At 47.4% G+C, this 17,223-nt stretch overlaps 3 protein-coding genes across 3 annotated transcripts; all 3 read right to left on the bottom strand. All coding sequences in view use genetic code 12, as the record gives it.

Annotated features, from left to right (window-relative positions):
- Window positions 1-798: 798 nt before the first annotated feature.
- Window positions 799-2,445, bottom strand: CXQ87_002250 (sugar porter family MFS transporter; the record flags this gene model as incomplete). Its single annotated transcript, XM_025480765.1, has 1 exon — window positions 799-2,445. The coding sequence occupies one exon, from the start codon at window positions 2,443-2,445 to the stop codon at window positions 799-801; it is 1,647 nt and encodes a 548-aa protein (XP_025335065.1).
- A 4,413-nt stretch (window positions 2,446-6,858) lies between these two features.
- CXQ87_002251 (sugar porter family MFS transporter) lies at window positions 6,859-8,589 on the bottom strand (the record flags this gene model as incomplete). Its single annotated transcript, XM_025480766.1, has 1 exon — window positions 6,859-8,589. One exon carries the CDS (start codon window positions 8,587-8,589, stop codon window positions 6,859-6,861), a length of 1,731 nt encoding a protein of 576 aa, XP_025335066.1.
- A 2,253-nt stretch (window positions 8,590-10,842) lies between these two features.
- CXQ87_002252 (sugar porter family MFS transporter) lies at window positions 10,843-12,558 on the bottom strand (the record flags this gene model as incomplete). Its single annotated transcript, XM_025480767.1, has 1 exon — window positions 10,843-12,558. One exon carries the CDS (start codon window positions 12,556-12,558, stop codon window positions 10,843-10,845), a length of 1,716 nt encoding a protein of 571 aa, XP_025335067.1.
- Window positions 12,559-17,223: the final 4,665 nt, after the last annotated feature.

A 17,223-nucleotide genomic window follows, 5' to 3' on the forward strand; every position in this document is an offset into this window, starting at 1 on the left:
TTGGTTTAGCCGATGCAAACGCCGATCTGGAGTTGAGTCTTTGTTTCGTGAATTATGACACAATCTCTAGATGTGGAGATTTTCTAAGCCATTCTGTGCTCCAAACCGTGGATCCGTAACTCAGTGCCATACGGCCATTCCACATGTGTACTGGTTTTTTGCATCCTTCTCTGTGGCTTATGGAGGGGCGGAGACACTATCGGGATTCCATAGAGGAACCATGTTTGTGTAGGAGTTGTGAGTACAACAGGTGGAGATAATCTGGAATGAAGAAGATGGAAGGCGTACTTGGGTTTCCGATGGCCTTTTTGATTTGACGTGGTTTCAGTGATTTCGATTCTCAAAACTCTGTGGTGATGCTTGTGGTTTCAAACGATCGTTTTTTCTAATGTAGTGGCTTGGGTGGAGCACATCAGCGGAGTATGTGTCCGCCTATACGCCATGTGGTTACGTGGGGGCACTTTCGGGATTTGGAACAGTTCCCCGAAATCAGATCTATACATCTGGATTAGGCCAAGATTTGTACTCCTCAGTCTAGGTCACTAGAAATGACTTAGCCTTCATTTGTCATGGCTTAAATTGGAGCCGGATTTTACCACGGCTTATCAGGCGTTGAAGTATGAAGCGTTTGAAGAAGTAACCAATGATCCAAGCCAACTTCTCCCACGAACTAATCGTCTTATACTACATATCCAGTGTCTTTCAAATAATTCAAGCTATATTCGTTTCAACTCTTCAATTCCAATTCTTTCCTCGTCGCCTACAATCCAATCTCTCTCTAATGTATTAAATATTCAATCAATCCAGACCCTTGGACGAGTCGTAACCGTGCTCAACGTGCTCAAAGTTATTCTTGAGCTTCTCGACATCGGACTTTTCGATATCGGAGTCCTTGCCTTCGTTCTCGTGGAGATATGGCAAAGTGGCCGCAATGTGGACAGCCTTCCATGGCTTCCAGACCGGGGTCTCGGCGAAAATAAGGTCCACCTCCTCCAAAGATCTGCCCTTGGTTTCGGGGTAAAGGAAGTAAAACACGGGAATCATGAGTAAGTTGATTCCAAAAAAGATGAGGTATGTGTGGTGGTCGATGGCGTTGAAGCAGATTGGCGTGATCATGACAACCATGAAATTGAAACCCCAGTTGCAGGCGGTGGAAATGGCAGTAGTAGGAGCTCTGACTTCAAGGGAGGACACTTCTGGAGGGTACAACCAGGTGAGTGACAAAAGCGACATTCCAAAGAAAGTGTTGAAAGCGAAAAGCAAAAAGGCAGCACCGATTGGAGCTCCAGGTTTGTCCTGCTTGGCCATTTCCATGGAAACGTAAAGGAAAAGCATACTCAAGCACTGACCGGTGGTGCCGAAAAGGAAAAGCTTTCTTCTGCCGACTTTTTCAATCACAAAAATGGGGATCAAAGAAGCCAAAAAGTACTCGGTACCGTTGCAGGCGGCCAAAATACGAGACTCCAAGGGCTCCATGCCGATGTAACTCTCGAAAATCGTACCGGCGTAGTAGGTGATCAAATTGATACCACAGATCTGCTGCATCACCTGCGACCAAGCAGCCAAGTTGACTCTCTGGAAGTTCTTTCTGTCGCCTTGTTTGATGAGGTTTTTGAGGGAGAACTTGTTACCGCCAGCCTTCTCCTCAGCGTGCAAGGAAATCCTGATATCCTCGATCAACTGCTTGATAAAAGGGTGGTCTGGAGTTTTGTCGTACAAAGAAGCAAACACAGTAGCAGCCTCCTCGGGTCTGGACTGTCCCATAAGCCATCTAGGCGATTCTGGGAACTTGAACAAAAACGCCACAATGGCAATAGGGAAAACGAGCTGAAAAGCGATGGGGAATCTCCAGGACACCTCGCCAAATTTCTCTGTAAAGTAGAAAGCAAAATCGATCCAGTACGAGATGCAAATACCAAAAGTGATCAAGGAACCGTGGATACAAAGAGACTTACCTCTGTTGTTGGCTCTAGAACACTCGGCAGCGTAAAGGGGCACCGTGGAGGTGAGCAACCCGTTGCCCAAACCAGAAATAACACGAGCCACAATCAAGAAATCCGTGTTTGTAGCAGCGGTTTGCAAAATACCACCAATGATCATAATCACACAGCCGGAAAAGATCATCTTCAAACGGCCAAACTTGTCACCCAAGTACATGGTGGAAAGCGCCGCAGACAAACAGCCGATTTCGTAAAGTCCCACCGTCAAACCTTGCATTGTGGAGTGATGAAGGTCGTCGTTGTCGACGGTGTTAATTTCGGGGAAACGGGATCTGAACGTCTCCAACGTTAAAAGCGAGCCCATGACACCCTGGTCGTAACCGAACAAGAGGAAACCGACACCACAGATGGTGGTGATGGCAGTATTGAGTTTCTGGCCCTTGAGCCCCATGTAAGTGGGCACCTTGCCTTCGGAAGAGGCGCTAGCGATTGAACTGTCGGACATGGTTAGAGAAAAAAGCAGAAGCGAGAGATTTGGGGAGGAAACAGGCCGGCTATAAATAGTGTGGAAAACGCCGCAGTATGGGGTAAAGCTCGAATATATGCGTGGGGAGTTTGCAGCCACTGGTGTTGTGATAGCGGGGCAATGTGTGCAGATCGTGACGTAAGGGTGCATATAGTGCGGTGCTGCGGTGCCAGAGAGGGAGGCCGTGTGCCGGAGGGACGTCTGTGTGCCAGAACGGGCGGCTGTGTGCCGTACGCGGTAGCTGGGGTGCAGCGGCCTGCATAGGCGAAACCGCCAGACTTTTAAAGAGACTTGCCGTATTGTAAGAGCCCCGAAAACCGTGTTCGCATGGCATGAAGCATGCACTAATCGCGCCGCACCCCTCGAGGTTGCTGCCACCCCCGCGGGACGGAAATGGTGTTTTCCGAGGGAGGGGCACCTCCGCAAGGTTGCATTTCTCGGACCTCGACGCAAGAAGCTGCCATTTTTTCATATAGCCCCCAGCCAAGCTCTTCTCGAGGTGTCAAACAACATTTACGGGAACTTGGCAACGTAAGGCGGAGGGTTGGCACACGAAACACGAATCGTGCCGCATTGTCCAAGAAATGCGCGCGCAGGCTCATAACCTGTGGCCCCACCAGGATCTCTGGAAAAAGAATAAACTGTCGGATACACAAAACTGTAAATTCCTCTATAATACGTGCATGCCTTGCTTGTCCGGCTCTGTTTGTGTCGTGGCCAGTTAGCTCATTATACATTCGACCACGGAAATGGCGGGTTTCCTGGGATAGAAATATTCCCAGTCGCAAATCGCCGAGGCACTCCGAGCGCCGTTTCTAGACTTTTCCACTTTTGCCTTGTTGTGCAGCGGTGATGTTTTCCGAATTTTACAAATTGCCGCCACGCCGGACGGCTGGTGGTTGCTCAGTGAGGTCACTTGGTCTAGCAACCGAGACCCTGAGTGTCTCAGAATTGGTGAAACAAGTCGATTGTAGGGATTTCGATATTTTTTTGGATTATTTTTCTTCGAAAGACTACTTACAATTAGAAGGTTGGCCCACCCGGTGGCAGGCCCACGCAGCCCATTCCGATGTCCTCATCCAGGGAAGCCGTGTTTTCGTAAATAGCCTGTTTTGCAGCCGCCGCGAGGGTTCTAAAGCAGCTATGCTGTTTACGGCGTATTTCCTTGGCTTAGGCGGCTTGCTATACAGCTGTTTTGTGGATTGTGGATTTTGTAGTGAAGTTGTGGTGGAAGTTTGCTTTTGAGGTGGGTGTGGTGCATTGCAGTGGGCTAATATCGGATGCGTGAAGCAAGTAGAGGTTCGTAACCAACGAGAAGTTGGAGGTGGCGGTGGCCAAATTAGGTTTGGGATTGGGTGATACAAAGTTGAAGAAGTAGTTGAAAAAAAGTAGATTCTACAGATGGGTGACTGGACAGTTGGGTTTCAAATGGCCGAAGAAAAGTGACAGCCGTTTCACCTGAAGCCGATTTCAGCGGTCTTGGGTGACACATTCGTGCATCGGAGAAGCTGCATCGGCTTCGGCTGCACTAACCGTGGGTGGCCTACATTAGCGACGGAAGGAATGTGGTCTGAGACATTTGGCTTTGAGGCTTGGGGCAAGGCGGAATGGAGAGGATACTGTAGCCAATGGCGCAATGGGGTTGCTGTTTTGCCGCATTTGGATAGACTTCTGCTTCGGTAGGATAGCACGGTTGCTTGATGTCAATAAAGTGATATTCTTGAGGCTGGTGCCTTTGAACGAATGAGCCCAGGAGTGGAGCAAGGAGCCCAGGAGTGGAGCTTTATGGAAAAGACGAGGAACATACGATAGTGGAAGGAATAGCATGGAAGGGGGCGAATAGCGTGGAAAAGTGGCTCATGGCCGTTGAAGTTGGCAAAACTTGTACTATTTTCAGAATGGCTCATGGTGGGCTGTAGGCTGTGATGCAGTTTTCTTTCGTCTCTATGGAGTCATTCGGTATTCCAAGGCTTGAGTTTGAAAAGGGTATAGAAGCAGCCAAATGATGGTATGGCCAAGTTCGGCAAATATTAAGTTAGTGCCATCTAGACCCATTTCCAAGATGGGAAGCTCTCAAGTGTGACCCTATTAGCCAAAACATAAAATGTGAACAAAGAGGTACCATCTAGAGGAATCACCAGCCATGCCCTTTCCACTTGGACCTCCATTGTTGACGCTCTAGTCCATCCTGGCGTCTTTTTAGCGATAGCGTAGTCTTTCTGATACTGAAGAAACGGTGAACCATTCATGCTGGGAGCTTTGAACATCCACTAACTTGAACTTTCTAGTGAAAACAAACCAAACCTCTCAGTACGGATTAATTCAATAACCTGAAATCGGTCAACTCAGATTTGCCCATCTATCCACGCTCCATTGTCGTAGTTCGACAACAATGAGGCCTCCTTCAGATTCATGTGACTAAAGGCCCTCTGGAGATCGGAAAGCCTAATCGATCTAGGCTGACGATAACAAATTACGTCAGCGGGCTAAAGTGAAAAATATACGCATGGCGCTTCTCCGTCAATACAAAACAGCTACACGAGCCACTGATTGCACAAGAGGATTTGAACAATGACCCGTGGTAGTAGGATGACCGCTGGCGGACTTAGCAGGTGGCAGAATAATCAAAAATACTGAAGTTATTGCCGATTTGAGGGGAGTTTGACTTTTCAACAATGGCTAAACGCCGAAGCATGGTCGTAGATGTTTCGGCTAAATGTGCCTCATTTGTTGATAAGCGTCACTGGCTATTTGATAAAGAGGTCGGAGAAGCCCCACTCAAATAACTCAAAGTGCTTAAAAAGGCGGAGGTGTTCTATCAAGCGTTTTCAAGTGATGTTGATTATCTTAGAGCATTTTTATGAGATCGGGTTTTCACAACAAAAGCGTTTGGTGACTTAAGAAGGGAAGTTCAGTATTGAGTGTCCAACAACCGAAGTCCACACATTTCATGGAAAAGAGAATTATACTTCAAAATGGACCTTTCCTAATATTGTCTTCAGAGTGGCATCCGCAACATCTAATACTTCTAATACTTACCTAGCAAGATTGATCTCCTGGCAATAATGTGATACCTCAAAGGCCCAACTTGTGAAAAGTCCCTAAATGACCCAAATGTTTGATAACGAATCTCCTCAAGGTATTCCTTCCAAATGATCCACAAGGGTTTTCTCAAAGCACGCAATTTTTTTTATCGATTATTAAATTAAGAGGACGCCAGAGAACAACTTTTCATTTATTGCTTCAAACAGGGGATACAAGAACAGAAATGAAGGAGGAAGGTATACACATGAGGTGTGTAATGCTGATTCATACTACTATGTACTAATTAATCAGGCCGTGATTCAACAATTTGCGCATTCCCCAGAGTTATCGATATTGCCTCGAAACTCAATCGGTGATTATTTCAACACACTCAATGCCGGCAATGTCGACTTTGCCCGAAGAAACCACTTCTCCAAATCAGATATAATTCGAAAACCCCAATTTCATGAAACCTACACTCTCCAATAGTGGCCAATCAGATTAAATTCAAAATCCTCCATTTAATCAAAAACCTACACCCTCTCCAATGGTGGTCAGATATAATTAAAAACACCCAATCATGAAACCTACACCCTGCTCCAATAGTGGTCTATCGATATATAACTCTAACTAATGTACAGCGCTGGAGAGTGCTTGGTGATTTAAACAGAGGGGTTTTCAGTATTGTGTGTCCACCAACTGAAGTCTAGACATTTTCATGGAATAGATCACACTTCAAAACGGGCCTTTCGTAATATTGTTTTCAAAGTGACTTCCACAACATCTAATAGTTCTGATACTTTAAGGTCCTAGCCAAGATCGAAGAAAAAAATCTTGGCAATGATGTAATGCCCCAACGGTTCGTGTCACACTTGTGAAAAGGCACCAAATGACAAATGTCATAGAATTCTTCAAGGTGTTCCCGAATTGTCAACAACGGTTTTCTCAGAAGCATGCATACCCTCCTGCTTCTGTGTCCAGTGATTATTGAAAGCGGCCTATTTTCGATAGTCAAATATCCAAGTCCACTTGACTATCCTTTTTGACACCCTCCTCGTCATTACCTCCATCTACACTCTGCTCCAATAGTGGTGTATCGATATAATTAAAAAACCCCAATCATGAAACCTACACCCTGCTCCAATAGTGGTCTATCGATATAATCCAAAATTTTCATCTGAAACCTACATCCTCCAATAGTGGTCCAATTAGATATAACTTGAAATCCTCCATTTCATTTGAAACCTACACTCTCCATTAGTGGCCAATCAGATATAATTCAAAATCCTCCATTTAATCAAAAACCTACACCCTCTCCAATAGTGGTCTATCGATATATAACTCTAACTAATGTACAGCGCTGGAGAGCTAATTCTCGTCGAGCTTCTCGTCTCTCTTCACAGAGCCCTGCTCCAAAATACCGTTCTCGCCTGGGCCCTCAAGACCACCGCTGCTGTTTGAAGACGAGTATGGCTGGTCGTCGTACGCCTTGAGGTTCTCCTCATCCACAGCAGCAGTCTCGTGACGGAAGGGCAACTCGTACGCAATCTTGACAGCCTTCCAGGGCTTCCAGGAGGGAGTGGCAGCGAAAATAAGGTCCACCTCCTCCAAGGATCTGCCCTTGGTTTCGGGGTAAAGGAAGTAGAAGACGGGGACCATGCAGAAGTTGATACCGGCGAAAATAAGGTATGTGTAGTGGTCGATGGCGTTGAAACAGATCGGGGTGATCATGACCACGAAAAAGTTGAAGGCCCAGTTACAGGCGGTCGAGATGGCCGTGGTAGGAGCTCTGACTTCAAGGGAAGAGACTTCAGGTGGGTACAACCAGGTGAGCGACAAAAGCGACATACCGAAAAAGGTGTTGTAGGCGAAAAGCAAGAAAGCAGCACCAATGTCACCGCCCTCGTGGCCCTGGTGGTACATCTCCATGGAAACGGTAAGGAAAAGCATACTCAAGCAGCAGCCGACGGAGCCGAACAAGAAAAGCACTCTTCTGCCGACTTTTTCGATGATCCAGATGGGGATAAGCGAAGCAAGGAAAAACTCCAATCCGTTACAGGCCGCCAAGAGTCTCAGCTCCATGGGACCCTGGCCAATGTACTCCTCGAAAATGGTACCGGCGTAGTAGGCAATCAAGTTGATACCACAGATCTGCTGCATCACCTGCGACCAGCCGGCCAAGTTGACTCTTTGGAAGTTTTTCCTTTCGCCTTGCTTCAAAAGAGCTCTTGGGTTGAAGTTGGAACCACCGCCTGCTTTTTCTTCCGCCTTCAAAGAGGCCTTGATATCGGAAATAAGCGTCTGGATAAACGGGTCGTCTGGGAAAGTGTCGTACAAAGCAGCGAAAACAACAGCAGCCTCTTCTTCTCTGTCTTGACCCACAAGCCATCTGGGAGACTCGGGGAAGGTGTAGCCAAAAAAGGTGATACCGAGAGGGAAAACAAGCTGGAAGGCAATGGGGAATCTCCAGGAAACCTCTCCGTGGGGCTCCAAGGGCTCGGTGAAGTAGAAGGCAAAATCAATCCAGTAGGAAACGCAAATACCCAAGGTGATCAACGCACCCTGGATACAAAGCGACTTACCTCTGCTTTTAGCCTTGGAGCACTCGGCAGCATAAAGCGGCACGGTAGCGGTAAGAACACCATTACCCAAACCCGAAATGACTCGAGCGACAATAAGGAAATTGGTTCCGGTGGCCGCAGCCTGCAAAACACCACCAATGATAATCACCACACAGCCCCAGAAAATCAAACGAACACGGCCAAACATGTCACCAATGTACATGGTGGAAAGAGCACCACAGAGACATCCCACGGCGTAAATACCAATCACGAAACCTTGCCAGATGGCGTAACTCTGTTCCTCGTTGGATACGGTATCCATTTCTGGGAAGGTGGCTCTGAAAGTCGGAAGCGTCAAAAGCGAACCCATGACACCCTGATCATAACCGAAAAGGAAAAAACCAACACCACACAAACCAACGATGGCTCTGTTGAGGGTGTCACCCTTGCACTTCAAAAATCTGGGTTTATCTTCTTCGCCACGAGCGGCGGAGATTCTCGACTCCGTATCAGAATTCCTGGACTTGGTATCAGACATTGGAGAGAACAAATAAATAGAATAGCCTATCTGGGGCTGGCGAGAGGTGATTCTTATATCTTTTTCAGCAACAGAAGCTAGACCCACTTGGCTTTTTCTGGGCAGCTTCCCGGGCCCGCAACAAGGTCCCACCCCCGCTGTCATTGAATGCCAAGTGTTGTATGATGTAGTTATGCCTACAAGTGTGGCCCCGGGTGGTTTTGCAACCACAAGTATGGTGTTGTTCCTGGCGCATGAGTCCATGTCGGAATAACAAGGTGGTGCATGAAACGCCTGCATATAGTGTCCCGGTGTGCATGCACACCGGAAGATTTTTCTTTTGCGTGAGGCTTTACGCTGCAGATCCCTGTGTTACCCTAGATCTTCCCCGGACCCTCGCTTCGCGTAGTACTTAGAGGCGCAGAAGGTGCGTCGATGTTTCTTTTTGCAGGTGTTTGACGGTTGCCCTCGGCGCAAGATTTTTCCGGCTTTACCCCCTACCACCCCGCCCGTTGTACCCCTCGTGCCCCTCCCACAACAAAACATCGTCAACCGATTTCATCATTGTAAGCGGGATACCAAGAAACTAGGAGGTTTTTTTTTCTTCGTCCAAGAATGCCCCGTACTTGCGGTTTTGCCCAGGCGCTGGTTGAGCTTTTTCTTAGGCTCCTCCCTCACAATGGTCTCTGCACCACCACCGAGAAAAAACCACGTCTTGACACGGCTTCGTTGTCATAGTTCGTTTGTTCTCCAGGTTTGGGGATTGCGTTTTTCGGCATGGTCCGCGAGAAGAAGAAACGGTGCAACAATGCCCGTCCACTTTGGGTGGTGGTTTTCGAGGTCGACCTTCATTTCTTTTGATTTTGGGATTTTGATTTTTGGTTTTCTACTGGCTGGCTACGATTTTTGGTCGTGGCTTTTGGTCGTGGCTTCTGCGATTTTGGTCTGTGATTTTGGTCCCCGCTGACCCTGGACCCATGGCTTTAGAACATTCCTCTTGGCTCTCGGCAGAACCAGCCCATGCAGCCATGACGTAAGGGCAAAAAACGAGTAGAAAACGAAGAAAATCGGGAAAAAAGTGTTCGTCGGTGGCCTTGGTCGACCAGGGATTGTGAATGACCCAAAATGCAGCGTCTTTACCGCCTCTACCACAGCAGAAAATCCAGCCAAAACGTGGAGAAGCGGCTATTTTCGTGGAATCCGCAGCCAAGGCCTGTTTCATCCCGGGACCGATCTATAGCCCTGGGTCGGGTGCATGGAGCTGATAAACATACAAAGGCCAAGGCGTCGAGGTGGGAAGCCGAAGACGAATGCATCAATGACGAAATTGTGAAAAGGCGGGGGATCCGCTGGCGTTTTTTTTTTTCTTTTGCTTTCTCTGGCGATTGTGTGCTTTTCTTTTGCTCCGGTGGTCCAGGGTACCACTGATGTGATGGCACGTTGCACCGATAACGATAAGGCAGAGGGGATGGGCCAATGAGAGGGGAGGTATAGCGTTGGATTATGAGATGGGAGGGTGGAATTTAGGTTTTTGCCGAGGTCGACTTTCCATATAAGGCGCTGGAATGGTGGATGGTTGGATCCAGTTACGATTTAGTTGGTGGAACGTTTTTCTGACAGAGGTGCTAGAAATGGCGGAAACGGTTTGATAGAGAATTTTGGTTTTGGAGGGACAAAGAGAATTTGATATGGATAATCGTTTTCTGTGGAAGTTCAAGCTGTTCATGGTTAGAAATGCCGAGGAGCATATTACGGGGTTCAGTGAGGGATAGGTGATACCTTGATGGTAGTTCAAAGTCTGAAGTTCAAAATCGTGAGGATCAGAATCGTGAGTTCAAAATCGTGAAGATCAAAATCGTGGAGATCAAAGTCTGAAGTTCAAAATCCTGAAGATCAAAAATGGAATAAGCTTTGCAAGCCACTTGACAAAACTTAGTATGGTAATGTGATGTCTCGAAATTGCTCAAGATCCTAGATTTGGAAGCTCAGTTCTAAAACGACACATGCTGACAAAAGACTTCACAGGCTTCGTAATGGGATATCTGATATTTTTTTTTTTCCTCGAAGCTTTTCAAAGCCTTTTCTTGGATTACACATGCCGAAGATGAACCTCCGGAAGCTGATCAAAATGCTCCAGTCTCCATTATCACAGATCCCTGAAAATCCAGCGTCAATCCAATTCCAAACCGATAACTTCACCAGCCTACACCGCCGTCGAGATCCTGTCTCATTACTATAAATACAACCAGTGTCGTCTATGCCGTTCTAGCAAACTCACACACCCCTGGAGTCTCTGGAGCTCTCCTCCCTGTTGGTGTCTTCCACATGCTTGGCATCGGCCTTTTGGTCCATGAGCCCAGCGTCAGACTCAGCGGAATCGGGAACATGGGAGTACTGCTCGTGAGAAGCTCTGGCCTTGAAGCTCTCGAGATCGTCCTTTTCGTGGAGGAAAGGCATGGTGGCTGCAAGGTGCACAGCCTTCCAGGGCTTCCAGGTGGGCGTTTCTTCGAAAATCAAGTCCATCTCCTCCAAGGTTCTGCCTCTGGTCTCGGGGTACAAGAAGTAGAAAACGGGCACCATGAGGAAGTTGATGGCAAAGAAAATAAGGTATGTGTGGTGATCGATGGAATTGAAGCAGATGGGCGTGATCATCACAACCATAAAGTTGAAGCCCCAGTTGCAGGCGGTGGAGATACCGGTTGTAGGAGCTCTGACTTCAAGGGAGGACACTTCTGGAGGGTACAACCAGGTAAGCGACAAAAGCGACATTCCAAAGAAGGTGTTGAAAGCAAAAAGCAACACGGCAGCACCAATCGAGCCTCCGTCGTTGCCCTGTTCGGCAATCTCCATACACACATAAAGCAACAACATACTCAAGCACTGGCCCGAGGTACCGAAAAGGAAGAGCTTTCTTCTGCCGAATTTTTCGATAACGAAGATGGGAATCAAAGAGGCCAAAAAGTACTCGGTGCCGTTGCACGCGGCCAAAATACGAGACTCCAACGGGTCCATGCCGATGTAACTCTCGAAAATAGTTCCAGCGTAGTAGGTGATCAAGTTGATACCGCAAATCTGCTGCATGACCTGGGACCAGCCGGCCAAGTTGACTCTCTGGAAGTTCTTGCGGGGGCCCTGTCTGACCAAGGCTTTCAAGGAAAATTTGTTACCGCCGGCCTTCTTTTCAGCGTCCAAGGATCTGGCAATATCGTCGCAAAGCAGCTGCACATATGGATGGCTGGGCACCTTATCGTACAAAGAAGCAAACACTTTGGCGGCTTCTTCACGTCTGCTCTGGCCCATAAGCCATCTGGGCGATTCCGGGAACGTGGTGCCGAAACAGCAGATCCCCACTGGGAACACAAGCTGGAACGCAATGGGGAATCTCCAGGAAACCTCTCCGTGGGGCTCCAAGGGTTCTGTGAAGTAGAAGGCAAAGTCGATCCAGTACGAAACGGCAATGCCGAATGTGATCAAGGAGCCGTGGATGCAGAGCATTTTGCCTCTGCTGTTGGCTTTGGAACACTCGGCAGCGTAGAGTGGAACAGTGGCAGTAAGCAAACCGTTGCCTACTCCCGAAATAATCCGAGCCGTGATCAAGAAATCGGTGCTGATGGCAGCGGCTTGCAAAATTCCGCCAATCACAATAATCACACATCCCCAGAAAATCATCTTGACACGGCCAAACTTGTCTCCAATGTACATGGTGGAAAGGGCCCCTAGCAAACACCCCACGGCGTAGATGCCAATGACGAAGCCCTGCCAGATAGCATAGCTCTGCTCGTCGTTGGAAACGGTGTCCATTTCCGGGAAAGTGGCTCTGAACGTCGGAAGCGTCAAAAGAGAACCCATCACTCCCTGGTCATAGCCGAAAAGGAAGAAACCAACACCGCACATGGTGGTAATCACCTTGTTGAGCTTTTCGCCCTTGCACTTGAGGAACTTAGGCACCTCCTCTGTGGTCTGAGAGGTTTTGGACTCTGTTTCTGACATGTTGGATAGGGAAGGAAAAGGGTATTGGGGGTGGGGCTGGGGGAGATTTTGCAGCCATTTATACCCCGGGCTCTAGGGTCTACAATCGACCCCACACAGTCCGATAGACACAGTGCGCCAAGCCGCGCCTCTACACGTATAAACTGCTGTTTCCACAGAGTGGGTGGACGTCATTTTCTTGAGGATCTATGGAGGGGCACCTGGCTCGTGGCGACCCACTATGTGGGCCATTACGCAATTGTACTGCACCCAGTCCTGCACACAAGACGGGGTCTGTTTTTCTTGTGCGTGGCGATTCTCCGGCTTGCGTTGCTGCCTCTGCAGCCCCGTAAAAAGTGCTTTAGCCGTTTGCACCACGCAGCAGGCCGGAGAAACTCCGCTACCCCAGATTTTCCGGCTTCTCTAGCGACATTTCGCCATTTCTCATCCTCCCCAAATCCCAGCTATGTCATATGCACCTGTCATTTTTTTCTGTTACGAGAAGGCCGTGGTCAAGAAAAATTCCTTCTAGGTGCCGGTGGTCATGTACACCTCGAGACGTGTTGCAAGTCGATTTTTCTTGTCCACCGTGAACAAGAAAAGTGGGCCTTCGGACGCCGCAGCACAGTTCCGTTTTCATGGAATCCCGAGCTGCAGAATCTGGCCTCGACGGTGAAGCCGAAGCCTTAATCGACTTTTCGAAAAGATGGTAAATTCTACTTTTCCATATTAAATTATAACAGTAGGAGCCTCGGCGTTAGCCGTGCTGGAGGGGTACGCCGTCAGTCTCTGGACAGACCTATTGTGTTTCTATAGAGAACAGCAACACCACATTCGAACAGGACACTCCCGAACAGGAAACGCATTCGACGCGGGATTGTCTCAATAGCTGTCGACGGACATATTGAAGCGAGGCGGTGATTCCTCTTTCTTTTTGGTTTTTCTGTGTTTTCATGTTTTGCTTACCGTGGGGCTCTAATTCCGTCTCCACCCTCTCACCCAAAATTAACTCAACAGACTGAAAACCTTAAAACCAAAAACCTCACGAGCTTCGCTTTATGCTCCGGCTTGGCGGCTTGGGCCATCACTGGTCAAACGCAGTAATGGTAGTTGCACTGGTAGTTGCATAGAAGCGAGAGATCTGGGCTCCGATTGTCGCTACGCTACGAAAACGACAAAGCACAAGAAATACACAATACAGAGGCCTCTGCCGATAAAAACTGATACGACTGGTGGCTCGACAAGCGTGAATGCTGCGTTCGTGCTAAGAAATCCGCAGCAGAGCGGTAATCCAGATGGGCCAGGTGTGATTGACTATTTGTTGTTTTTTTTGATTTTCTGGAGGTTTGTAATTGAAGGAGACGTTTGTAATTGAAGGAGACGTTTGTAATTGAAGGAGAGGTTTGTAATTGAAGAAGAGGTTTGGGATTTATTAGGTCTGTGTGGTGGTCGAGGGTGGTCGAGGCATTATCACGTAGAGAAGAAACCGCTATGCAACACAAAATAGAAAAAGTGCCAGGCAAAAATAATTCCCGACAATCACAGCAACAAACAGTGTTCAGGAAATCAGGTGGACGTCTCACCGGCTATGCTTGCTTTTTCTGGACTCCGATAAGGATGTGTAGGGGTGTGAGTCTGTGTTCGTAACGCCGATGCTGATCGGAATAGTTACTGGTTCAGGATCGGGTCTTTGGTTTCAGGGCTCATGAACAATAGAGGGTTCCAAAGGGCCTGGTCTAGCTCGGCGATAGCAGCTGGTGATTGAAGGAATCTCGGGCCTAAGAGATTCCATCGAGGGGAGGGGCAGATGGTGTATTTAAGCTTGGAGAGCTCCTCGTTTGGAGGTGGGTTTTCAGGTGGGCCGCCTCCCCGTACTTGTCTCCTCCTCACCAATTCCTCCGACGGCCCAACCCCACAACCACCATGTGGTTGAAAACCACCGAATTCTTTGAAAACAACAAGATATTTGTATGATCGAAGGAAATGGTCTATTTTTTGAACACAACCCGATTGCAACTGTGATTTGTTCATCGTTACAAGTGGGTTGAGGCAAACAAGATGACGATAACTTGATTGTTCATATATCGCCTGGAATCGCTGAACCTGTGAAATCCCCATACCCTCTTCCTCAGTCATATAGATTCTAGGTATTTGATATCATAACTTTATCTCATGAATTGCAGAGATTGGGCTTTATACTCTCCAGAGGTCTACCCGTGTTCCAATCACGACTACATGGTAACACTATAAACCTCCTGAACCAACAGTTGCAGCACTGGTTCCGTTAGTATGTTATTGAACTGGTCTCGTCACAGCTCAAGAGCACAGTAGTGGTCAGCAAGACTCAATAAAACCTCAAGGGGCATAATATCGTGGATGGTCCTGAAGGGGGGTGGGCTCCATTAGGTTTTTGGTTTGGGGTGTTTTTCGGTGGATAAGGGATCGTATTTTGGATGTTGCATCCCCGTATTGGCCGTATTGAATTCTGAAGGATTGTTATTTACGAGCGATGGTTTTGGAATAGAGGCTTACGTTGGTGTTAGGGATTGGTAAGCTGATAGACAGTAATCAAGCAGGGCATTAATGCTTTTTCAATGTCAGGCCTTGGTTTGAACATTGCTTTTTGGGGCGAATTGGAGGGGTGGTAAATCGGTTTATTGTATTGATTAGTCAGTATACGGCAATTGCTTGTTCGGGCAGAAACGCTTACTCTTTTGTATTGATTTGTGGAGCTGGCTTGACAGCTATTAAGAGGCATGAGCTTTTCGATGCAATGAGCAAAAACTTGGAGGTCCAATCTATCAAACCTGTTGATATCACGATATTAGCGTCAGAAGCAGTAGCATACGCATGAACCGTAGATTGGATCTCAGATCCAAACCGTAGATGGGAACTAAAGATATGAAGAAAGTAAGGCGCTGCACGAATTCAGCACTAGTCTAAGTTTATGATCAGAAATCAACATCGATTAGACGACACTGATGGAGCAAACAAGCATTGCAGGAATCTTCATTTTTGAATGCAACGAAAGCGGAAGCTCCAGCCAAACCAGTGACTGTCAATCACAGGCAATGCGTATTTAACAGGGCCAAATGTGTTGAAATGGGTAGTCAAGGATTCCTTGTGTGCGTCGTAAGGAATGTTTCTGACGAAGGTAGATTACGCATCTTTATTCTGCTCTTCTTTCTCCTCCTCCTCCTCTTTTCTTCCTCTTCATCATCCTCGTCCATGTCATCTTCCTTCTTCACCTTGTCACCATTGAGTTCGTCGAACTCAGAGTCATCTTCGTTTTCGGAGTTAACCTCAGAGACCTCTTCCTCCTTCACCTCAAACTCCTCTTCACTTCCCTCCTTGACTTCTCTCTGTTGTTTCTTGAATGACGGATGGACATCTGATTGTACCTTGTCATCATTAGGCCGTAAGCTTAATTTTCAGAATACACTCATGAAGGCTTCTTGAACAATACCGCCTTAAACCAGAACATAACATTCTACTTGATACCCCAAAATCTTATAATCGTTCTTTTACTTGAGAGCAAATCGAGCGTTTTAACATCGCTAATTTGGTAGCTAAGGATATGATCAAAGGAACGACGTCTAGACAGTGGGGAGAGTGAATCTACTGTGCCTTGGGTGCAAGAGAAGCAAGCGGATGCCTTGGATAGACGCAAGAGGGGCAAGCAGATGAAGGGCACCTTTTGTTTCAATTGGACGTTTACTACAGCAATCACGAAAGATAGATCGTCAACACCTTTGTATCGTAGTGTACTTCCTCCTAGCTGGAGACCTGAGAAGTTCCCAAACACTAAAAGCGAAAATGTTTAAATTAAGCAATGTTGTCCTTCATGACTCAAGATCTAAAAAACGCCTAATAATGATATTCAACCCTAGGGTATAGACCTTGTCGTGCATGCACCTAAGAGCACCAGTACGCCCCAATCTCGGCTCGGAGTTTTCCACATCCGGGCACACAACCGTCCGTTTGGATCCAGGCCAACCAACGTGGCCAATAGCTTATTTTGGATTTCAAAACTGATTTTGAGATTCAATGTGATAGCATAGCTCAAAACAGATACAGATTTAATAATTTGTAGATTGCTTTCGATGGGGCCTAGTAAGCATTGAAGGACCTTCCATAATATAGACGTTCACGGACAAGTCCCAATTGATAAAGCACAACCTTTCCAAATTCTGAACTTTGAATCGATAAGCCACTCTTGAAATGGCACTAGTTTAGAGATCTACAGAGAAGGCTTTCATGCAGCGTCTACACCGAGACCAACAAAGCAAATGTCTGGATCCCTCCAGGCACCAAAAGCCCATGAAGCATATCTATTTACGGGTACTCCAAAAGCTCCAAAAAGGCATTCCTTAAAAATGCACAAAAGCAGCTGTTTCAGAATCCACACCGTGCACAACCTCAGGCTGTTACCCACCCGAATCCACCGTTTTCCATCAATCTGCTTTGTTTCACAGTAGACAATCCGTACTATACCTGCTACGCCGCTACTACGCCGCTTTCAGGGGCCCAGACTTAAGCCTCGACGACCCAAACTTCCCAGATCTCAGAATCTCAGAATCTCGAGATTTTTCAGATTTTTCAGATTTTTCAAACCACCAAAACCTCATATTTGGCGCCGTCGAACCCTCTTTTTTTGACACACCCGGCCAGTTGGTGACGTCAGGC

The sequence above is a fragment of the Candidozyma duobushaemuli genome, assembly GCF_002926085.2.
Source record: "Candidozyma duobushaemuli strain B09383 chromosome Unknown B_B09383, whole genome shotgun sequence".
NCBI classification, from domain to species: domain Eukaryota; kingdom Fungi; phylum Ascomycota; class Pichiomycetes; order Serinales; family Metschnikowiaceae; genus Candidozyma; species Candidozyma duobushaemuli.